This window comes from Dysidea avara, chromosome 1, assembly GCF_963678975.1.
Source record: "Dysidea avara chromosome 1, odDysAvar1.4, whole genome shotgun sequence".
Classification (NCBI taxonomy): domain Eukaryota; kingdom Metazoa; phylum Porifera; class Demospongiae; order Dictyoceratida; family Dysideidae; genus Dysidea; species Dysidea avara.
Window position 1 is genome coordinate 45,244,394 of NC_089272.1, and position 26,028 is coordinate 45,270,421.

At 35.7% G+C, this 26,028-nt stretch overlaps 1 protein-coding gene across 1 annotated transcript in view; it reads left to right on the forward strand.

Moving 5' to 3' along the window:
- The window catches only part of LOC136265692 (uncharacterized), a 92,278-nt gene extending 69,835 nt beyond the window's left edge, over nt 1–22,443 (forward strand). The window contains exons 30-50 of the mRNA XM_066060590.1: nt 23–307; nt 2,171–2,438; nt 3,934–4,221; nt 6,965–7,264; nt 7,434–7,754; nt 9,560–9,597; nt 10,355–10,477; nt 10,928–11,206; nt 13,029–13,296; nt 17,063–17,100; nt 17,175–17,288; nt 17,336–17,623; nt 17,794–18,061; nt 18,121–18,272; nt 19,318–19,462; nt 19,517–19,686; nt 19,737–19,860; nt 20,289–20,483; nt 20,540–20,929; nt 21,725–21,869; nt 22,038–22,443. Coding sequence (XP_065916662.1) covers nt 23–307; nt 2,171–2,438; nt 3,934–4,221; nt 6,965–7,264; nt 7,434–7,754; nt 9,560–9,597; nt 10,355–10,477; nt 10,928–11,206; nt 13,029–13,296; nt 17,063–17,100; nt 17,175–17,288; nt 17,336–17,623; nt 17,794–18,061; nt 18,121–18,272; nt 19,318–19,462; nt 19,517–19,686; nt 19,737–19,860; nt 20,289–20,483; nt 20,540–20,929; nt 21,725–21,869; nt 22,038–22,251 — 4,413 coding nt within the window. The 3' untranslated portion in view covers nt 22,252–22,443. The remainder of the gene's footprint in view (nt 1–22; nt 308–2,170; nt 2,439–3,933; nt 4,222–6,964; nt 7,265–7,433; nt 7,755–9,559; nt 9,598–10,354; nt 10,478–10,927; nt 11,207–13,028; nt 13,297–17,062; nt 17,101–17,174; nt 17,289–17,335; nt 17,624–17,793; nt 18,062–18,120; nt 18,273–19,317; nt 19,463–19,516; nt 19,687–19,736; nt 19,861–20,288; nt 20,484–20,539; nt 20,930–21,724; nt 21,870–22,037) is intronic.
- The last annotated feature ends 3,585 nt before the right edge of the window (nt 22,444–26,028 follow it).

Here is a 26,028-nt window from a genome sequence, read left to right on the forward strand (position 1 = left end):
TTTATTTCTCTGTGTAATGTAGATCAATGATAATGGAGTTATTAGTTTTAACAGTCGCTATAATGTCCGTACACCACTTCACCTACCACTGAATGGAAATGATAAGATCATTGCACCATACTGGGCTGATGTTGACACCAGAGGAACTGGAAATATTTACTATCGTCAGACCACTGATCCTAGTCTCCTTGCTAGAGCAACCAGTGAAATAAGAGTAGCTTTTCCTCGATCTATAAATGTTACAGTTAATCATTTGCTAATTGCAACATGGGATGAAGTTGGTTATTATTTTCGCAACACAGACAAGGTACTAATCATATTGTAAATGTATGGTATGCATGCATACCTGAAAAAGGTAGGTACAGTATAACAAAATTAATAACTGTGTGATAGTATATATCATATTTACAATACAATAATGCATATTGATTCTATTACTGATGAATGTATGAGTAAATTTCAATGGATTGCCGAACTTGATTTTTATGGGTATATTGATTACCCAAGCATAGTAAATCTTTGAATTATTTTAACAGTCTATAGACGAACAGTGATAAAACATGCAAATGTGTATTGTTTGAGTTTTACTCTACCATGGAGTATATTGCAAGTCAATTAAATACAGTATGAAAAAGGAGTACCATCAGCTCGCAATAATCACTAGACTATAACATCAGGTATAAGCCCAGTGGTAAGCCATGTAACCTGTATACTATATATAGTACTGTATGCAGGTTACATGGCTTACTACTGGGCTTGAGAGAAGCAGCCAGCAATAGCAAACCACTCAAGCCTGGCTGATTTTGACAGTGAAATCTGATAGTGTATTCATGTACGTAGCTTTTCGTTAGTCATGAGAAATCAAGCCTGTTGTCCTGGGCTATAAAACTGGTTTCCCCAGATCAGGTAACTTAGGAATTCTTTTAAATTTTATCATACAGTACGATAGTTACTGTATAGTAGGGACCACAAAGGAGTAGGCGTGGCCCAAGAAACAATATCACCCAAAAAACAGCCTCAATTTCCCCTGAAAACGATGAGGTAGTATTGGTTAGGTAAAACCAAGCCCAAACAAGCATTCAGATCGACCCAAAATGCCTTCAACAAATTGCTACGGAATTTTAAAATAATTTATTTAACAGAATTTTCTACTGACTGACTGACTGACTGACTGACTGACTGACTGACTGCCTGATGCCTTCAGACAAACGTAACTCGATAATGGCTAAGGCTATACGGGCTTGATTTTTTCACTGTTCAATGTCGCTTCGGCCCGACAGGTGCCTTTTGGCATACCGCGCAGTATGTACAATACACTCTTCATGGACTTACCAGTGTCCTCCTTTGTGTCCTATTCATCTTTGCTGACAGCGAAAAGTGTCGATTTGGTGATAGCATGTGATGGCTTCCCTTTGTAATGGAAATCGTCCGTATTTGTAATAGTGACTATTTTAATAGCAGAGGTGCTTTTCAAACAGTTCTTGATTCATACTGCTGTGTAATGGGTTGAACATAGCCGACAACGAAGCGTAATGGATACTTCACTTTTCAGACGATAATTGATATAACTGGGGAGTGCGGCACCATTTCTTTCAGTATGCGTGGAAGAAATACGATCTATGGCGTGGATTGCAGAAGTGCTTTTCGAACAGTTCTTGATTCGAAATGCTGTGTAACGGGTTGAACATAGCTTACAACGAAGCGTAACAAATACTTTACTCTTCAGACAATAATTAGGACACGCAGCGCCATTTCAGATGCATTGTGTGTGGGTTTCCCAGTCATAATAATTATTAACAAAAAAGGTAAACAAGAAAACAGAAAAATTTGGAATTTTCAACTAGAGTAGGGACCAGAGCACATCAATAAAAAGTACTGAAACAAGTTGGAGTAGTGCACGATATTAAATCACAATAAAAACAATAAGTATTGTAATATCCCTACTGTGCTCAAGATACCATGAAATGCACAGTAGGGATATACCACTTCTTATTGTTTTACTGTGATTTAATATCATGCACTACTCCAGCTTGTTTCAGTACTTTTTATCGATGTGCTATGTATGGTCCCTACTCTAGTTGAAAATTCCAAATTTTTCTGTGTACTTGTTTAATAGATAGCTAGTTTATCTTTACTATTCAGAAATTTAAGCATGGTGTGTTTATTTCAGACAAATTCTTTCCAATGTGTTCTGGCTAACAGTGAGTTCCAGTCATTTGTAATATTCCTATATGCTGATTGGAGAATACAATGGACTACTGGTAGTAGCTCTGGTGGATTTAGAGGACTTGGTGGAACTGAGGCTCTAGCAGGAATTAATGCTGGTGATCGCATTAACTCTGTGACTATTCCCGGGTCACTAACACCCAGCATTATCAACATAACACAAACAAGCAATATAAATACTCCTGGAATATGGGTGTTCAAAGTTGGACAGGGTATGTTTTGTTATTGTACAAGTTATTAAACAAGGTAGTGCATAAACGTAATCACATTCAGAGTGGCTACACCTAAAAAAGGGTGCAGGGGTGTAGTCTTTGAAAAGCCAGCTCTGTACAGCTAAATAACACATGGTATCACTACGTATAACATATTAATATCTGACTGTCATCTTTAAGTTCAAACCTTCACCATTTTACAGGTGTGGCTGTTTTGACATGGATATTACTTTCCATAGCCCCAATCTGGTCAATAAACTGGTATGCTTCAACCAGTCTTTTTTGTTTTCTACACATATAGTAGTGATTGTTGAGGGAAATTAGATGTATATTGATTTACGTTTGCACTCTTTCAATACTACAATGTTTCTAGAAGATCTAGAACTTATAATGAACTGTAAAAACCTATATAGATTAAAGTAGGGCTTTCTTTTTTATATTGTACAAGGCAAATAACTGGCAAGCAGTAGTTTAGTGAAGATCATGGAGATCTGGGTTTTTCTGGCCAAAAATATCTCCCAAAAACCAGCTTCACAATACCATCCTGGCACCTTGGCGGTGTTGGTTAGGTATAACCGAGCCCAAAAGTGCTTTTAATATGACCCTAAATGCTTCCAATAGGTACAATCATGTAGTTACAAAATTTTATTTTATTCAATGGAATTTTCTACTGCCTGCCTGCCTGCCCACCTGCCTGCTTGTATGCCTGCCTGCCTGCCTGCCTGATTCCTTCAAACAAGCATAACTAGATAATGACTAAGGCTATGGGCTTAGTTTTTTTCGCTGTCTGACATTGTTTTGTCTCGAGATGTGCTATTTGGCATACTGCAGTACAGGCAATGTACACATCATGGAGTTGTCTTCATCCTCCTTTGTCTCCCACTTCTTTTTGCTGATAGCCAAACATGTCGATTAACGATAACGCAATGGCCTCGGTAATTGTCTGTATTTTCTATAGTCACTGAATTAAATTGCAGAGGCGCTTCCCCTGCTGTTTTCTTCATTGGTAGTGCTGTAAAACGGGCTGAAAACATAACTGAAAGTGATGCGCAATGGCCACTTTCACTTTCAAGTCAGTAATTGATAGTTGGGGTAAGTGAATTGTCTGTATTTTTCATAGTAACACTGAAAGTGAAGCATAATAGCCACTTCACGTTTGAGTCAGTAATTGATATTTGCGGTGGGTGTCCAGTATATAGAAAACATTACCTGTGTCACCATCCTTTCTTTTGATGTGGTATGCATGGGTTCACCAGTCATAAGAATGTAACATAAAAGTAAGCAAACCAATAAAAAAAATTAAGAATTTTAAGTTCGATTAGGGATCATAGAAAAAAGTACGGAAACAAGGGAGGTCGCCTATATCTACAGATATATGTACTAATGGACATTTAATCTGCAATTCAGTCACGGTTTTAAAAATACAACACATCTATAGATTAAGTGATACTAATATACAGTGCATTCATTCATCAATCATCTTCCCTTTGTATAGTTCCATTTAGTATTACTGTCATCAGCAACTCTTCTTCAAATGTGTTCAACAACACTTTAAAATATCTTATTGGATCTGATCTTAACTTGACCTGTGCAGTCACTCCCACTCCACCTTCTCACAGTGTTTTCAACTGGAGCTGTTCCACTGGATGCTTTGCTGATATGGAGATGAGCCAGATGATTAGTATAGCTATGTTAAATGAATCAGATAGTGGAGAAATTGTTTGTTCTCTTATGTTTGATGGCCTCCAATATGAAAGCGATCCATTTAATTTACAAGTACTTGGTAAGTACTATATCATCTATGCATAATATGTACAGACTATCATACGTAGAAACAGTAGTAATGATACATGGATAACTGCAAGATATTATTTAAAGGTCATATAATTATAGGAAGAAAAAAATGAAAGGCAATTCACACCTGGTTGTTCTATTTGAGTAAAGTGTAGTATCATTGTTTTTCTTAGAAACTTTGAATTAAGATATCTTGATCCATATTAATAGCAGTACTAATTAACTCTATTTGTGATATCAATGCAGCTGCCTTGGTTATGCTGTACCTCATTATAGTAGTTGTGTAGATTACAATAATCTGTCAAACTAATACTCTACATATATACACTTTATTGGATATGTACAAACTTCAAAATATTTATGGATTATTGGTGAAAGGGTCACTCATATTTTGCATAAATGGATATAATTTATCATTTGGAATGGCAATACAACCTTTATTACTAAATAGCAGAAATATGAAGGTTGGCTAAAATACATGCTTCCATGGTGACCCAGATAATACGAGTTTCTAAGATTTTAATATTGCTTAATGAAATTTTCTACTGACAGATTAAACTGACTGGCTTGGCTGACTGGCCAGCTGGCTGGCTGGCTGACTGGTAAATTAAAATGGCTTCATCTTTTCTCTGTCAGATTTTTTCGCATTAAAATTACACACAGGTACACGATACATGCTTTGGGCGTGCCATAAGATGATGTATAGTGCATGCATCATGAACTTTCCTCTTTGTAATCTCATTTCTTTTCAACGTCTAGCACAGGACACAGATATTGACTCTGGATAGTGTGTCCATAGCTTGGGTTCTGTTAGTGCATATAACAAAATTGCACTAATCTGTGACTTCTGCTATAAGACATAATCAGGGCCGGAGCCCATGGTTCAGCTGATCCGGCATTGGCTGTACCACTTTTCAGCTACTTGAATTTGTAAAAAGATCGTGATACTCTAATAGAGCAGTCATCATAACAATTATACTCTAATAGAACAGTCATCGCAATACTCTAATAGAGCATTCGGTATAGAATATAGCCACTGTTCTACATATACACCTGTAAGCCATTACATCTATGTTAATTGTCCTTAAGGTTACGGAATAGTTTAAAATGCGTGGGCGGAACAAATTACCAAACCTGCTTTAAACCAAGCAGGGATAAATAATTTCAACAACTGTGTTGTGTTAGCAATACAACTAATTGTGCTTGTTTGTTTTTACTACAGAACAACGACTGTTCTTGGGTGTGTGGTCTACAATAGAGCGATGTTTTATAAAAACGCACCGCCAAAAACCAGACTAACAGATTACTGAATCCTTATAATTTCAACACAAGTGGCTAAACAACTAAAATATCTAGGTCCTGTGGAAGCGATTTTTTAAGTTACTGGTAGTATAGACGTTTTATTGAACTTTTAGTAGTTTTTTCAGGTGAAACAAGCTCTTTGAAGGCTTGTATCCGAGTCACTTGGGAGAAACACGCCAAAAACGCTTCCACAGGACCTAACAAATTTAATATACAGTATCGCTATGCCCCAGAAAAGCCAATAGAGCCTACAGCTTTTGCTGTATTTGGCGGCGGAAAAACACGGTAGTGACAGCTGGAGCTGAGCGATGTACGGGCTGGCTTACTTGTGTTACTACAACAAATTGTAGTGTTCCACCTGCCTCAAACTACACTGTAGCTACATAAAAACATTAAATATGAAGGGCTTCATCTTCATTTAAAACTTTTCACGCTGCTAGACTGGTTTTATGGGCTTCTCAAAAAGTATCGATAGGCATTCAAAATTTTGAATGATTGCCCGTGACTATACCGTAACCTTAAATAACTCAAAAGTTCCAGTGAGTTATCTGCATGGCACTGTATTGGGCTAATTGATCATGCATATCATGCACGATCAATTTACAAACCCAATGGCTTCTGTACAGTATCTCAAAGAACTAAACTTAACTGAAATTTTGAAAGTAAAATTATACATGAAATTGAAGTAATTTGTACTGTGGTACAGAAATACCAGAATATATCTACTTGATATTAACGAAAAGGAGAAAGAGGCTTTGCAAATAAAATAGCCATTTCAGAGCATCTATTTTCAAAATTTTCCTGGGGGAGCATACCCCCAGACCCCCTAGCTTAGCATGCTGTGTGTGCTTAGCACATGCAAGATCAATAAGAAGTAGTATGACCTCCACTGAAGTCCATGGATGGCTGGACCACTCAAAATCTCTGGGCTCTGGCCCTGAAGATATGTCCTGAGGATTATCTCAGTTGTGCACAATAATGTTATGTAACTAATGTGGATAGATTGTAGTTTATATAATCAGTTGTCATTTAGAAGTAATTACTCAGTGATATATGTGCATGAATGGGCGAGTGCAATTTTGACTGTGACTATTTCCAAATTACATGAAAATAAGTGTGAATACCTGTACAAACAGTGATTACCCTTCTTGCATTGCTATTCAGTTCTGTAAGGCCATTATCTTCATTGTTGACGTATTTTAATGACTCCTTGATAATCTGATTGGCTACATATGATATCACTAGTTATTATTGCACTTGAAAATTTGTTATATAAAGAATGTGATTAACAGTTCTGTGGTTGATTGAGTTAATTGGTTTTTTGTACCACTTTTTGTTACACTTAAATGACTTCTGTGAATTTATACTCCTATACTGTTGAAACTAATGTATGGTATCACTATGTGAGTTGTTAAATATAAAAATTACAGCTACTATTACAAGAATATCACCTGAACCAGCTGAAGGCACTGTTGGTGCAGCACAAGACATAATTTGCTCAGTTGAGACTGTTAATAACTTCACCTCAGTAACAACCAACTGGTCAACTGCCAATGGCACTATTGTCGAGAATGACAGAATATCAGTTACCCAGACCATTCAGGTTAATACCATTGTTACAATACTTCACTTTGATTATCTAATGGAAGGAGATGAAGGAAATTACACATGTAATGTAATCATTGATGGCAATGTTGAATCAGCTTCTACAGCACTGCAAAACTTACATGGTAAGAATGTTATGTGTAGTATGTTGGTGAACAGCTACAGTATAACATACAAGAAATATTTCATGATGTGTAATGTATGTAAAGGTCCCATTGTTGTATCTTTTGCATATTTTTATGTATTAACTCTAGTGATTATGAATCTTAGATGGATATGTATTATTTTCTTTAGTTCCAACTCCTACTGTTCAAGTTACTGCACCGTCTAATCAGATTGGTGGACAGCCATTAACACTGCAGTGTGATGTAACTACTGTTAGGGGCATTACTAGCAGAGTGGGATTCTTTTGGTTAGACGGCTCTACCACAGTAAGAACAGCCACGATAAGCATTTCAAATGCAAGCATTACTGATAACTCAACGGTGTATTCAGATTTTTTGACAATTCCATCACTGACCGCAACACATATCAACAGATTTTACACTTGCCGTACATTTATATATACTACTCCACTGTTCACTGTCTCAGACAGTCTAAGACTTAACGTCACATGTACGTGAGTGTTATATAAATTGTTGGTATGTGTCCATGGGGAGTTTTTAAAAAAGTTTCTTTGAGTTTTACATTCAATACTTGAATTTTAGACCTCAGGTTTTCTAATTCAGGGATCCACTTTTGAATGAGACACACAGGTTACTATATATACTAATTCAGAATGCTGGTGGAACAGATTGAGAGACAAATTGTTTGCTGGGTTTACGTATGACCAGCCCACTGTCAAAAAAATCTGTGTATATCCATGCGTTGTATTCAATTACTACTCCAGCTCTCCCAAACTGCATGTTCCAGGATACAAAAGTTACTGCCCAACTTTCCCCAGCGAAGTAGATCATTAAACATATTTGCAGATACACAGATTTAGCAGCAGCATATAGCAGATGCTAGGTTACAGTGATTTGAACCAGATTTACTTTTCTAAAACTACCCTGCACATATCAATAGAAGCAATAATAACATCAATAGAAACAATAGTTAATAGATTTAGTAATAAATAGTGGAATGTCAAGTTTTATTAATGCACAACATGTTTTCAGTGTTATTGAAGGACTAGGCCTCCATCAAATATACCAGCATAATAAAAAGCATAATAGGCTGGAGTGCTATGCCAACATAATGCTGGCATATTAAGTGAATATTTCAAACTATGGAGTTTAATTCCATGAAAATATATCGATACTCCCTAATAGAACAGTCAGTGGAAACTGCAAACTGCAATAGAGCACTCAAATGCATTGTACATAGCTCCTTAGATCGATACTCTCTAATAGAACAGTCATTTATAGTGAAATACTCTAATAGAGCATTCACTGATTAAAATGTTCCATGATAATTGTCACAAATGCCAAAAGCACTTTGGGCAATTTTTTGAGCATATTTGACTGAGGCCTATGAAGGACTAATGAAAAAAATTAAACTGGGTGTAGCTATTCAGTGAACTGGCTGGCATTGTTTTTTTTTGTTTGTTTTGTTTTTGCACATTATATGGTTGGATTTATTGAGCTTCGTCAGTTAATGGCCATTTGGTATCCTGCAGCCCACCATTACACACTCAATAAGGGCAGTAAAATGTACATATTACTGTCTTTTAATAAAGTTACTACTGTTCAGTTAATATGCTGCTATACAGCATGGGGCTTGATACAGCATGTACACCATACCCTGACAGTGATAGTTAATCAGTGATCATCTCTTCAGTTGATGAAGGAATCCTTAGAACAAGCTCAATGAGCAAGCTGTGTAGTATTTTGTGGCAGTTATAGGGTTTTAACTTTCAAATTGTTAATCCCCCGTGTTGAAATAGATGTCTGGCCATGAAAGACTACACAACTCGCTTGTTGAACTTGCTCTTTGTCTACTTGAAAACACTGATTAACTATTACTGTCACATTGCAGCATTACAGGGTAAGGGGTAAGTGCTGTATCAAGCCCCATGCTGTCTAGCAGCATAACTAAACAGTAGCTTAACTTTATTAAAAGACATTTTTGTATAATTCTCTGTCCTTATTCAGAGTGGGCTGCAAGCTACCAAACAGCCATTAACTGGAAAAACTCAATAAATCCAACCATAATACAATGTTCAAACACCAAAAGTATGCCAGTCCAGTAGTACTTCCATTGTTCCAGTAGTACTTCCATTGTTCCAGTCCAGTAGTCTAGTACACTGAATGGTAGCACCCTCTTAAACTTTAACTAATCTTTAATTTTTATTCTACAAATTAAAGGGGTAATGTTATACACCTAAGTCTAGTACTGAATGAAGATAATAACATAATGTATAATTACTTATACTTATTTAGATATTTGCCAGCCAGAGATCAGTACCTGTTTATCAGAAGTAAGACATGCAATGTAGTGTCAATGCATTTCATTGTAGCTAATGTGTTTACCACTGGCACATAATGGGTTTATTTCGAATGCAAGATTTTTGAAGAACAGCCACTAAAATTAATAATGGTGCAAAGAGTCTAAGAAATTACTTTTAGCATGCACGATTTACTACAACATAATATTATACTGTCACGGTGCACGTTGAACTGACAGACCTTGCAAATGGTGACCTCATGATCATGAACTGGTATGATTGTAATAGAATTGATGGTAAGGGTGCATTGTGTCTACAAAAAAAATTTGGACCCTTTTACTAGCCTAAGGGTTTTGCTTATCAGAACCAAATAATCTTAATGATTGATTCGCCATCACAGTTATGAAAATGACATTTGATAGAATTTCCTTAGATAAAGGATCTGGCAGCTTACTGGAGATCAGTGTAAAGTAATGATGCAAAGGCCTGACACACCCAAATTTTCTACATACCTCAAATTCAGATAGCACAAAGTTCAAAATCAATTGTGGTATTTATGATGTATACTAACTTTATGTGTAGATATGTAGTTAAAAGCTGTGCTCTTCAAAAATATTGAATAATTGAACTCCTTCGAAATAACCCATTTATTACACACAATTCAATACTGAACTTTCTATTGTCTGTTATTGTAAATGTAATGCTGTGTGAAAGTGTAGTAACATTATGTAACACAGTACATACATATGGACATTTACAGTTATAAATGGTATTTTAATTTGTACTGTAGTTGTATCCATTTGGATTAACGTACAATGATACTGTGTTGTCAAGAACTTTTGAAACACGTTCATCACTGATCAATTTATATGAAGAGTTCCATTTTTATGATGACATTGTGAAGACAGCATATGTATGTTGCTTGAGTTATATATATGTACTACAAAATTCTGTATGTACAGTAGTATATTAGTGGTTAGGGGTCACGCCTGAAGTACTATGTTTGATCACACTTTCATTTAGTGAATGCATTGCTCATTTTAAATCTTGAAAACTACCATACATTTGCGAGTATAACATTTGATTCATTTTTCTAGCCTGTTATAATTGAAAATTTTAACAGAATTTGAGGCAAGCCATATGTACAATATCTAACATAACATGCTATGTTCTTTATTTCATTTTTTGCTGATTTACATTGTACTTGATTATAACTATGGTTAGTATAATGTGCAATGAATAAAGTGGAGTATAGATGATGTATTTTGAATATAGCTCTACAGTATGTATATATTGGGTCGCATTAACATGTTGGTGGAGTTACATGTAGTTTGTGTATAATAATATTGCTGTGTACACATAGGTGAATGAAAATGGGGTTATCAGTTTTGGCAGCAGTTTTGTTTCATTTACTCCACTTCCATTACCACTTTTTGGTACTGATAAGATCATTGCACCATACTGGGCTGATGTTGACACCAGAGGAACTGGAAATATTTACTATCGTCAGACCACTGATGCTAGTCTCCTTGCTAGAGCAAACAGTGAAATAACAGCAGCTTTTCCTGAGTCTCTCAATACATCTAGTTTGTTAATAGCCACATGGAATAGAGTTGGCTATTATTCTCGACATACAGATAAGGTACATCAGGCCATTAAATTTTTATATTAAGGGATTGTTCTTTTCAAGTTTTCTATTGTTATTTGTGGAAATTCTTATTTCTTTACGTACTACTCCGTATTTTTTAAAAATAACAGTCCCACTTTTTTTACAGAAATAACATTTATTTCAATCTGCATCTGGTTGTACCTTGAGATATGTACAGTACTCTAATGGCTAGAGTTACTATAATAGTGGAGAGAGAAGTATTTAACACTGACAGTACAAGGCATCTATAACTGATTCTCAGTAACTCAAGTGATTCTTTCTGCAAATTCTGTAACAAATCTCTATAATTTTTATGTACTGCAGTATTCTCTATAGGTGAAAATTGTTTCAGTCATCTCATTTCTTTGTTCTGCCCATGTAAACATTATTTTTAATAGGTTGATGGAACCCCTTTAACTTCCATAAAATTATTTGTAAAGATCCTATACTGTGTTGGATACTCTCATCTATTATGTAATAGTTGTATCATGGGTCCAAGTGATTTGCCAGATATGTACACCCAAGCTCAAGGACTGTAATGTGAGTGTACACATTAGGCAAATCACGAGGACATGTGATACAACTGATATGTACCATGCCATCATTTGTGGGCTAAGAGCCTGCAGACGATTAATCACCCAAACCACTAAATTTAATATATGAACCAACTTGTGAAATTCGATTATGGGACAGCAGCAACTAATTTTGTGACTACGTTTGCTAACATGAATAGGCAAGTCCTAAGGGTATCACAGAAAAATTCAATCATGTGATTTTAGAAGTATTATAAAGCCGCTGCATCGTTTTACAGATTGTTTACAAACATCTATAGGGGTAAGCTTCACTGTACAGTGTTTATCTCGTGTTACTAAAAAAGTGGGCATGTCTGTATTCGAAAATGAGGCAAACCACTTGTGAATATAGCACTAGTTCTTACCTTAAACCAACGTTTCTCAACTCATAGGATGGAAAAGGTGACAAATCACTTCCATCTGAGTGCTGTAGGATGCAAATCAAAAGCATGGTTTTCATCACATGACCATTAATAAATTGCCATAATCAATTTTGGCTTGAGTTTATATACAGGTATAAAGAATTTGGCCGTACTACTCCCACATCAAGGCCATGGTACATTGAATAGCTTGCCAATAAATGTACCGTGGCCAGCCAGGGTTTATAAGATATGTACAGTGGAACCTCAGCCCCCATTTATCCAGATTCTCGGTTAACTGAATTTTGGGAATTACTGCTCTATTAGAGTAGTGACTGTTCTATTAGGGTAATTGATAATACTAAAAATTTTTATAAATGCTATTTTAAGGTTATTTATACACAGTTCAGAGATACAAACTTTTCAGACTTATGGGCCACCCTTGGTTCCAAGGAGTTCAGATAACTGAGGTTCCACTGTACCTTGAAATTTGCCTTTCAGTTAGGTGGTTTCATGGTACATTAACTCTTACTAACTGGTCAAGTGATTGTTCCATTTGCATGAGTATCTCAATCTTCCCTTTTGAGTTTCCACTAGCAATATTTGAGAAGTGCCTTCACAAACTTTTCTACATGTAAAATGCATGAATTTTAATGATTAAAAATATTCAATTTGCAGGATTTTTCCTGATTCTTTCAGTGAAAGCTATTCTGGCATAATGTATGCCTGTCTATTGCAGTTTATTTGATATAAATTTAATAAGCAATTACAATTTTCCCCTTAGGTAAACTAATACAGCTTTGAACTGTAATTCTAATTGGAAAAATATATCTTCTGACTATGACAAGGCAAACGTATTCAACAGTATTATATTTTACATTTTAGACCAACACATTCCAGTGTATACTAGCCACTAGTGGAGTTGAGTCATTTGTAATATTCCTATATGCAAACTGGGAAATACAATGGACCACTGGTGATAGGTCCAGTGGACGAAATGGACTTGGTGGAACTGAAGCTCTAGCAGGAATCAATGCTGGTGATCGCAGAAATTCTGTAGTTATTCCTGGATCACGGACTCCAAACATTAGTGAAATTGCTCAAACTACTAATATAGATGTCCCAGGAATTTGGGTATTCAAAGTTGGTCAAGGTACTAATATGTACAGTGCATAACCACATCAATAGCTTAATTATGCATTACTGGTGTCTAGCTTTGAGGCAATTGAGGAAGCAGCTTTATATAGTAATAATAAGATCAGTAACTCTGCCTGTCCATTAATCAGAAAACTGCATTACAGAGAATTTAGTGCCACAAAAGATCATATGGATCAATCAGAAATTCTAATAGGTAGGGACCCGCCGATTATGCTCATAATTTTACCTATTATGCTATGCTGCACTGCTCAAAAATTTACCTATTATGCTCAATACTTACCTATTATGCTCAAATTATGCCCAATTATTTATGCCTCAGTTCTCATACTCTACTAATAATTTCCAGTTTATGGATAAATAATAAGTGGCTGAAGCACAAACTTACTTGTCAAAATGCATATCACAGAAAAGATCGATATACTCTAATAGAACAGTCAGCTATGTGATTGTTCTATTAGAGTTACTGACTTTTCTATTAGAGTATATCGATCTTTCTGTGATAGCTATTTTAATAAGCAAGAATTCGTACTATTACACAAATATTCTACCTATTATGCTAGCATTATGCTCAATGCTTTCAGGCACTTATTATGCTCATAATTATGCCAGCATAATCGGCGGGTCCCTACTAATAGGACAGTAACACTACCCTGAAGAGTACCTGAGTAATCAGGTATGCAATTCCTTCTGGTTATGCTTTTGCTACAGTACTAGTACTGTTAATTAAACTCCCCTTCATTATATGCTAACATGGAAAGATGCAGTATGTGTGGTTAAAATTCATTGTGTGTCACTTTCTACTTTTATGAAAAGCTCATTTTAATGCTAAAGCATGCATATGGTTGTTTTGCTATTGTGCATAACAAAATGTGATCTTTAGTATATTATCACACATATTTAGAGTTAGAGATTAAAACGTCGTAAAAGTAAATTAAAGGTGTGCTGAATAATTAAATCACTCCAGAAAAAGGTGTAGCTAGCTGAATTACTTTGTTCACAAAGTAAGTCAGCCATTCAGTCAATGGGCAGAAAATTAGATTCCAGCAACCTATTGGCCTGCAAGAGTTTTGAATCTCAGTGAAAGAACTTTTGGGATCAATTATACCTAACCAATACTACCAGGGTGCTATAAAGGTATTGTGAGGCTGGGTTGTGGGTGATATTTTTGGTGAGAAAAGCTAATAATTATACAGTACTATCGTACTGTACAACATGTGCAGTAGTAGTAGTATAAAGGTTTACATTTTTCTGCCTGAATAATTATATTAAGCCTTACTTATCCTTCAAGAAGACTGGGCAATGTTAACAAGTATAGTCAAGCTCAAACATGCCTTCAGATCAACCTAAAGCACTTCTGCATAATTTTAAAGATAAAAAGAATTTTCTGCTGACTTTAATTACTTACTGCTTATTCAGACAAGTGTAACAGCTATCAATAGCCTGAATGCTGCAGAGCATACTACAATTATGTGCCAAGAATATCTGACCCTAGAGTAAACAACAAAAAGTTTTGATCTTTCATTAAAGATTGTCATAAAGATACTACTGGAATCACAACCCTGACAGTTGAAGGGAACACAATCACAGATCAAGTCTGTGTTTACAATAGAAGATACTTCAGTAACACCAGAAGTACCAGGCCCACCTTTTCCAGATATGGACTGTATTGAAGTTAATGTTGAAGGCGTGACACAATTACTGTCTAACTTGGATGCTCAAAAGGCTGGTGGCCCTGACAATATTCCAACCAGATTTTTGAAAGAATTCTCTTCAGAACTAGCACCTTGTCTTACAATATTATTCCAAGGATCCTTAGAACAAGGGATTATCCCTGATGATTGGAGGAAAGCTTTTGTGGTACCTGTTTTTAAGAGAGGGGATCGCTGTTTACCAGCAAATTATAGACCAATTTCTCTTACCAGTGTTGTGTGCAAAACCCTAGAACATATAATATCTTCAAATATCTACTCTCATTTAAATAAACACAACGTTCTTGCTGACCAACAACATGGCTTTAGATCCAGAAGATCTTGTGAAACCCAGTTAATTGAAACAATTGATGACTTTGCCACTACTCTCAACCTATCAGGACAAATTGATGCAATTTTCTTAGATATGTCCAAAGCCTTTGATACAGTACCTATAAACAGACTCTGCAGCAAACTTAGTCACTATGGTATTTTTGGAAATGTATTAAGATGGATTAAAAGCTTTCTGACGGACAGATCCCAACAAGTTGTTATGGATGATGAATATAGCCAACTGTGTAAAGTACAGTAACTTCAGGAGTGCCACAGGGGTCAGTGTTGGGACCACTCTTGTTTCTATGTTACATTAACGATACTGCACACAATATTTCATCAAAAAATTGGTTGTATGCAGATGATACTTTACTCTACAGGAGTAGTATTCATTCTGAACAAGATGTGGTAGCCCTTCAGAATGATTTGGATACTTTATCACAATGGGCTGATGTTTGGCAGATGTCATTTTATCCTTCAAAGACTGAATTTTTGAGAATTACCAATAAAATTAAATATGTTCAATCATCCTATTACCTATCTAATACCTTAATACCATCAGTAAGTCATACAAAGCATCTGGGTGTCATTATCGACAAAAATCTTAAATGGACACAACATGTTAACATGATCACTGCAAAAGCAAACTCAGTAAGAAGTCTTTTACAACGGAATCTAGCAAAGTGTCCTGCAACAGTTAAATGCTACTGCTATAATACATTTGTTCGCCCCATTCTAGAATATGTCAGTACAGTGTGGTCCCCATACCATGAACATAACATCTATAAATTAGAAATGGTACAGAGAAGAGCAGCAAGGTTTGTGATGAATAACTATAATAGAACAGCTAGTGTGACAGAAATGTTGAACAGTTTACAATGGCACACATTGGAGAAGCGAAGAAATAATTTGAGAGCCTCACTAATGTATAAAATAATTAATGACATGGTAGATATTAATGTGCACCAACAGTTTAGACCAAGCAACACCACAACTAGAGGTCATCATCAAAGATTTCCGCAGTTGCCAACAAGGGTAGATGCTTATAAGAACTCCTTCTTTTCTTTTACAATAAAATTATGGAACCAACTAGATGATTATATTATCCAAGCTCCATCTCTTGATTTATTTAATAATTATATAAATTTATAAATAAGAAGCTAACTACATATGTACAAATAATAATACTCATGATTGAGTTTGTACATTAACAAATATATATATATATATATAATATTATGTTCACTATTTGGCATTCTTTGGTCCAAGGCACATAGGAAATATTAAAAATTTTTACAGGTATCTGTAGTAGGACCATCACAATAAAAGAGCCTAGACAAAGAAATCATCACTTGAACACTTAACTTAAGCATGGATGCATTTCAGGTCATGATCTCCTTGTGATGGTCACTACTACATATGTGACTGTGAATCTGTGAAAAGGGGTCATCACCAAATCTCAAGTTTGCACTTTATTTCCTAGTCAAGTTATGGGTTGCCAAGTACATGCAATTGGAAAGGCTATAAACCCCTTTTCACAGATCCAGTCACATATATACAGGGTAGCTTGTAAAGTTTCTAATTTTTCCTTTTACATATGTATAGCTATATGTTGCATTATTGTGATGTATACAGTACCTGTATCTGTTTAATGCAGCTGTGAATGTGTCTTGTATTATTATAAGTGCAAAGTGATGTATAAACTGAATGAGCTATGCAATTTGAATGATTTTCCTGTAGACAACTGCCAGCCTGAAATCAATACATGTGTGTCAGAAGTAAGTAATTTCAAACACGATTTCTTTTGTCTAAAAAATTTATTGATAAATTAATGGCATGTCTAATTTTCTAGTTTTACCCTTATGGATTTGCACACAATGATGGGAGAGTGATATCATCTAGCTCACCAGCAATCACGATGGCCAGAAATTTTTTCTTTTATGATAACATTGCCAACACTGTATATGTATGTTACATGTTCTTTATAAGTGTACTAATGCCTCTTCCCTCCAGGTCAATGATAATGGAATTATTAGTATTGGCAGTCGTTACAATGCTCGTACCCCACAGTCATTGCCATGGAGTGGAAGTAGTCTAAGGATCATTGCACCATACTGGGCTGATGTTGACATCAGAGGAATTGGAAATATTTTCTATCGTCAGACCACTGATCCTAGCCTCTTAGCTAGAGCAACCAGTGAAATAAGAGCAGCTTTTCCTAATTCTCAGAGTGTCATAATCAGGAATTTATTAATAGCAACCTGGGATAGCGTTGGATATTATTCTCGGAGGAGTGATAAAGTAATAATTGTGGTTCACATCATTAGTGTTGTATACTTTTAACAATGTTGTGTATGTATGTATGTGCTAAATTATACACCTGTGTTGTATGTGTGGTCAGTACCATTTAGTGGGAAGATTTTGTATTAATTACTTAATTGCTTATTTACAGTTTGTTTTGTTTATTGTAGACCAACACATTCCAGTGTGTACTAGCCACTAGTGGAGTAGAGTCATTTGTAATATTCCTATATGCTGATGGGAGAATACAATGGACTACTGGTGATTTGTCTGGTGGAGATGATGGACTTGGTGGAACTGAAGCTTTAGCAGGGATTAATGCCGGTGATGGTCATAATTTTGTAACTATCCCTGGATCACGTACTTCAAGAATTATAAATATTCCTCAGACCAGCAATGTTGACATTCCAGGAATTTGGATGTTTAAAGTTGATCAAAGTATGTATACAATTGTATTATGCAATTAGTTACTGTATGCATGTACTGATAAATTACAGATTCTCCAAACACGGCTCCAACAAATTTCAAAGTATTGCTTATTGCAGCAACTTCTGTCACATTTCAGTGGAATATTTTAAGTGATCAGCAAGCAAATGGAATTGTGTGGCAATATGTGATTATATGCTTTGAAAGAAATAACAACATCAGGGTAAGTAGTCTAAGAATGTACAGTATTTAACTGTGTGAGACGTATTCCTTAGTGCACAAAATCAGATACGAATATTTTTACAAAATATTTTCCAATGAAATCTAATATTCTAAAGAAGTAAAAATAGCACCATTTACTGTATAGTAGCTTAGCAAACTTTTATAATTGGAGTATGGTACTGTACTACAGCAGTAGGTATAAAGGTGAAGTGAGAAAAATGTACTATATGTATATAGGCCTGCATCAAATATACCAGCATAATAAAAAGCATAATAGGCTGGAGTGCTATGCCAGCAAAATACTAGCATATTAGGTGGATATTTCAAACTATGGAGCTTGACTTTTCAAACTATGGAGCTTAATTCCATGAAAATAGATCAATACTTCCTAATAGAGCATTCAGTGAAAACTGCAAACTGCAACAGAGCACTCCTTAGATCGACGTTCTCTAATAGAACAGTCATTTATAGTGAAATACTCTAATAGAGCATTTACTGATTAAAAGGTTCCAATCACAAATGATGCTAACTTAGGAGCATAATGCAAGCATAATAGGAACACTGAAAGAACATAATGGGTGAAAATTTTGGGAAATTCCAGAAAGTATTTTGGGCAAAGCTTTGAGCATTATTATTTTGACTCAGGCCTACATGCATACAGCACTAGGATATTTTTGCTACAAGAACTTGTGGCTAGGAAAACTGCTATTATAACAGATAGTAAAGTGCATTTGTCACATAAATATAGTATCTATTGTTGGTGTAATAAAAAATCATCATAAAACTCATTAAAGCTGCTAATTGATTTATAGACAGATGCACATATTTATATAATATGTGAACAGGTCTGAGAAAACCAGTCTTAAAGCCTTTCCAAATATATAGGTTTGATGACTCATAATCTTTCCCACCTTACTGTACTATGCATGTAACAGCTTTTAAGTTTCAAGCTGTTACCTCTTTTCACAAGTTTAGTTGCCAGTTATTAGAATACTATACTGTACAATGTAATATTCAGTACACATGGATACTTCATTTTTATGCAGGTACAGAATTCAACAGTTGCCACTACCACAGTGGGGATTATTACTGGTCTGTCACCACACACCAACTACACATGTACAGTCCATGCAGTTACTAGTTCTGCTGGTCCTACCAGTGACCCTATTACAGTGACAACTACTCAGCAAGGTTAAAAATTGTCTCTAATTAATGTGCAAAATAATAATAGTTGTCATTTTCTAGCCCCTAATCTACCAGTGATAACTTCAGTCAGTGCAGTTGATACTCAGTCAGTTCGTGTAATCTGGAGAGCACCAACACAACCTAATGGAGCTATAACCAGTTACACTATCACATATAATATTGATGGAGGCTCTTTTATCACTGTTAATGTTCCTTATAATGGAAGAGTGGTAAGCTTACATTACACTGGGTTGTTCTCACATAGATATATTAAATACAGACACAATCTTATGATATTACTGGACTGGCTCCATATCAGTTAGTCACAGTGACCATCACTGCTACTAATGGAGGAGGAACAAGTGGGAACAGTAATGAAGAGTCTGGCAGAGCTGGTGAAACAGGTACTTTCTATTGTAACAAATGAGCAGTATATAGCTCATCATAACTTACTGTTATGTATAACAATGCATATGAGAAAACTTTATCTACAGTACATGCATTTAAAATTAATTTTATAGTTAAACATCATAACTGTTAAATACATAGCAACAGTATGCACTACCTTTTGTATACAAAAATATAATCTACCTGTAAACATACTGTATCTACTGTGCTCCAAGCACTGCACATAAAAACAAGTTTTTCTTTAGGTGATGATGCATGTCATGGGGCAAAAAGTAAAGAGGCACAATTATTATTGTAAATGAACTCAGCAAATTTTATAGCAACATTGAATATACTGTATGCTGTATAGCATTGTATGAATTGTTCTGTGCTGCCATAGGTACATATCAATTAAGTTTATATTTTATGTACATGTATAATTCAGTTCCAGGAGTGACACAGTTTAATGTAAACAATTTACCAACTATCACTGAAGTACAAGTGACATGGACACCACCTGAACAACCTAATGGTCTCATCACATCCTACCAAGTACTATATTCTGTATATGAATCAACCACTACTGTACAAAGTACAATGTTAAATAGCAATGACAGGAGCTATACCATAAGAAATTTAAGTGAGGACACTTGGATAAAGTGTATATGTATTTAATTCATATTATGCACTACACAGCACCAGGCACTCCTTATCAAGTCAGAGTAGTGGCATATAACAGTGCTGGCAAGGGAGTATTGGGTGATAACAAAATATTCTTCAGTGAAGAGTTAACTCCAATTAAGGCACCAGAGAATATTCAAGCCACACAATTAAGTGCAACTTCAATCAATGTCACCTGGACTCCACTGACACTCTTTGAGGCTCAAGGATTTCCACAGTACATAGTGTCACTGTTTCCACTCATTACTGATACAGAAGGTCGTAGAAGAAGACAAGCAAATCCAACCATTATCACACCAAACAGCTTTGCAGTGTTCACACATTTGGATGCTGACTATTCTGTGTCAGTGAGTGTAACAACTGGTGGCAGATCAGATTCTGTGATGAGTAGCCTATCTGTTAATAGTACGTTATCATTTTATTGTATGTACATACGTTTCGGTTTACTTAACAATTCTATCTGGTTATAGGGGTGGATCCAGGTTTCAAGAGGGGATACCCCTTAAAGTTTACATATGCGATTCCACATGTCCTACAGCAGTAGCATTCACATACACTGTACATAATAATGTGCCCTTAGGCAAATTAATTTTAATGAGGAAGATGTGCATGACCTTTTGTAGAAATGACCAAGGGAGGTTGTAAAAAAAAATCAGCAATATCATTGTCAACAAGATGGCATAATGATTATTATACCACCTTTGGGTATATCTTCCTTTGTAGTCAATTTTATTGTACATACCTTGTAGACTACACTAACCAGACACACCCATGCAACAATATCAGTAACTAGGAATGCTGTTGCTTCCTTTGTAGTTGCCAGTTTAAAGCTTTTTCCACTCACAGTATATACTGTAAGTGCATGTCTTCAGTTTGAATAATCGATATCACGTGTGCAATGATCACATGAAACTACAAATACAAGTCTGCATATTGTGTGATTTTCATCCATGCAGTTTCCTCTTAGACTTTCTGTTCAAAATTCAACCCTGGGGGGAGGGGGGTGAAGACCACAAAGACTCACAGGGTAAAACATTGTATATCATTGCACATTTCTAAACAGCACAAGAAATAAAACTGTTTGCCACTATTCTACATTGATGATGGCAATTAGTGGGTTAATTCTATTACCTACATTTGGTAATGTATTTCAGTGTAATAATCCTCAATGGAGCTTACTTGAATAATGTTTTGTCACAGTTTCAGTTGGTATGGTCAGCAGTGGTGGTGATGATGATGATGACTGTAACAACCTTATTATCATAACCAGTGGAGCTGTTGCAGGAGTAGTGATTGTTACAGTTCTGATAATAATTGCTATACTAGTTGCATGCTACTGCTGCAGGTAATACATACTTATGAGTATTGAAACACGCAATGTATAATTTTTTTTCGTTGTTTTGAAACATTTTGTAGTTGAGATGATTTATGTTTTGTTGAAAAATTCTTTTGTTTGTATTTATAGTGTTTAAATATGCAACATGTACAGTATACTGTTGATGATGTCTTATAGGAAAAGAGAAAAGCATTCACCATCTCGAGAACCTGTTACATTTGCAAACAAGATAGCACCTGTGATAATAAATCAACATGAGAATCATGGGTTGCAAAGTCAGCAAGCCAAAGAAAATGATTACACCTTACCACCAGACTCTGAACCTGTGACATTTACAAACCAGTATGCCTCTGAGGTGATTGTGGTAGAATTTCACAAGAATGAACAATAAACACTTTTGCTGCTGCTGCTGCTGCTGTTATGGTACAAAATTAGTATTAGTATAATGTTATATAACTTGGCTTTCAAGCTGGTAATGTATAAATAATATATTGTTGCTAACTGCATTAATTTTATTGTACTGATTAACAAAATTATATTAATTGAGAGTATGCATACCAAATTCTGACACCTAAAAACAATCATAGATAGTGTATTATATATTCAGGTAGCCTACTTCAGTTCAGCCTCATCACTTTCCTTCTCATTCTCACTTTTTCACTATTCTTGTCGAGCTTCTCTATTGACCTACAATACTAAAATTAGAGAAATATTCATTCTTTCATGGTAACACATACAATTTCAACAGACTGATCACAATAATTATAATTTTGTAGATGTAACTCAATGGAATATGTCAACATTTTTGGCAGAGATCTTTAGTAGCATAGTTGTGACAGGGCCTGCAAGAATAGGGAATGTGGGCACTTAAAAATCTCTTAAACTTTGATGCATCATGCTGTAACTTTATATTCCATTACTGCGTGATCATGAAATTTCGGCACTTATTAAACATTTAGTTGGCTTTACCATACAAGCTATGGAATGAAAGAAAATATTTTATCCCAGTACTGAGATATGAGATGTTATGTGATAGGGTGCAGTTTGTGCCCAGGTAGCACTAATTTCACAACGCTTGATGCCTTTTGTGACTTTAACTTAAAACTTGTAAAAAATAAAACGTGAAAATTCTAAGCTCAATCCTGGAACGTTTTGTAATGAATCAGAGCCATAACCACTGTATCACCACTGTCAGCTGAATTTTAGACATACTTGAATGCAAGATAATATAAAAATAGTTATCTAGCATATATTAAAGACATGGCTGAACCCAAACCCAACCCTAACTGGATTTATACTGAACCCAAACCCTAACCCTAACTTTGGACTACTAATTGTGAGAAATTATTCTTTAGATAGTAGAGGGAGCTAAAGCGCCCTCTACTATCTGTGAAACCTCGTGAAACCAATTGTGGTATAATATATCAATATATACACGTGGGGGTACTTACTCACAGGCATGAAGTGTTGTGAAATTAGTGTAAACCTTTGTGCCCATAGCCCCATATGTCCTATTTTTGTCAGCTTGAATAGTGATCTAGCGTATATTAAAAAATATGGCTGAACTCAAACCTTACCCTAACTGGATTTATACTGAACCCAAATCCTACCCTAACTGGATTTATACTGAACCCAAATCCTACCCTAACTGGATTTATACTGAACCGCAACCCTAACTTTGGACTACTGATTGTGAGAAATCATTCTTTAGATAGTAGAGGGCGCTAAAGCGCCCTCTACTATCTGTGAAATCTCGTGAAACCAATTGTGGTATAATATATCAATATATACATGTGGAGGTATGTACTCGCAGGCATAAAGCGTTGTGAAATTAGTGTAAAACTTTGTGCCCATAGCCCCATATGTCCTATGTTTGCCAGCTTGGTCACAGTTTTCATCCCTGCATGTACTCACCACAAGACTTTTGTAAGCAACTATAAGGTCTTAATTAGGGATTCAGTGATATAAACTGGTTAGGCTGGCATGAATAGTAGGTAAAGTCAAAAATTTGAAGCAGTTTATGCACAGTAGAAATCTGTAACTTACACAATTTCACTAAAATTTCAGTGTGTAAATTGTCACACACGGTGATCTCTTGGTATTAGGGATAACTATTTACATAGGTCTTAATGGTTATTGTATATCCATAACAACAAAAGTGCATACACACCCACACAATAACCAAGAGTCTATATAGACATTCCAACTATCACATGAATATGTACAAGATCATTAGAAATAGCTGCGTAGAGTATAGTATGGATTTGCATATTAAGTTAAATTTTTTAGCATTAACATCATTACAGCCATTTCTTGGCCACCAGTTTTGATTTCACAACTTTTTCACCTACGATTTTTAAAGTTGCACCATTTTTTAACAGCTCGGCTGTTTTTGTGTGGATTTCACTTCTTTTTGTACTTTATAAGGCCCCAAAACCAGCCTATGGCTGACTTTGAGGTTTGTTTTTACTCACATTTCTTCTTTTCTATGTAGATACAATGATGATTATTGAAGACAGACTTATAAATGTATTTCATTGCATGATTTAATTCAATATTTGAAAATAGCATTGTAATACTCTAATAGAGTGCAATTTTTTTGAGGACGTCTAATAGAACATACATAGAATGTTCTAGAACAATCTAGAACTTTTATTGGCAGATCTATGAAATTACAAACTTTGATTATAAGCAGATTTCAACTAGAAATTTCATCTATAAAGCAGAAATAAAGTTATGTGATCAGCCAAGGTAGCAGTGATTCAGTGGTTAAGGATGCGGGTGTTAGGTATGGAGGTCCCTGGTTCGAGCTCTGGTAAGTTTTTGACATTTTTTGCACACCTTTTTTACCTCACGGTGACTGCTCTATTAGAGTATCTAGATCCGTGATTTTATACTTACTTGGCTTTTGCTTTATAACTTTGTCGCTGTAACTCTATTGCTATTGAAACTATCAAAAGGCACTGCTATGATGATCAGCCTATCTACACACAAATTTTCAATTTATTTCTATACTTGGTTTACCCTGTAGCTGTGACAAAAGTTTGATCTTTTCTACGTGCTCATATTAAACTCCTTGAATTATTCCTAAGATTCACAACAAACCTTGGTGCGTAAATCCACCGTTACACGTTCTTTATTTGTGCCAAAGATCAAGGCAATCGAGTTACACGTTTGCATTTTAGCGAAGCCGAAGTGTGCGAAAAGAAATCGAAGCCCCCGTAGCCCCCGTACTGCATAGGAAGAAGACAAAAACGAAGAAATTTAAACGAAACTTTGAACACCCATGTCTCACAAATGGCTGCTGCGAATTTAATCAAATTTGTTGTGTGGCGTACAGCGGCGGAGGAAGTAGTTGATATGAGGGGGGGGTGGGCTGACCCAGACTTATTTCTATAGTTTGGTAAGGTGAGACCAAAAAAAAAAAAAAAGGTCACAACCAACCGACAAGAGCTTTCCACCTCACCAGCTATCATTTCTAGCTGATAAACTACATAAAAATCCTTACATAGCTCGCTACACACTGACTACTTTATTAGAGTGACTGCTCTATTAGAGTATCTCGCACGGTTTTCAGCTCCACTCTAAGAAAGATAATTTCGGTGATATCATTCTGAGGGGGAGGCTAAGCCCCCTAGCCCCCCCCCCCTTCCGCCGCCTATGGTGGTGTACCCTACCTGGGGGACAGCTATAATGCAAAAATGGCGTACTTTGGACAAGGGGACATGGAGCTATATGCACGCATGAAAAAGCTGTTTTCTTTCTTCCTGTCAGCTACTATTGTTAAATATTGTCCATAAAATCAAGACACATGGTAGTGTGTCGTGCGGCCAAGAAAGCCGGTGACCACGTGCAGTATATTACTAAAGTTATGCTTTCTAAGTGGTCTGCTAGAACTATAGGGATTAGTGACAGTCACGAGTAGCTAGATATCCGGGTATTGGGAGGGGAGCGGGAGATTTCTTGGTAAAACCGGGACCGGGAGCTGGGAGATCACGTACACAATACTAAAAGCAACTGTTATTTTTATACTAAAGATGGTTTATTGATGCAGAAGAGGACTCGTGCAAGTAGTCTCCCTTCCTTCCAGACATGAGATATTATACCAACTAGCTATAATTAAGCTAGAGAATTGCAATACTTTTACAAAAGATCGAGATACTCTAAT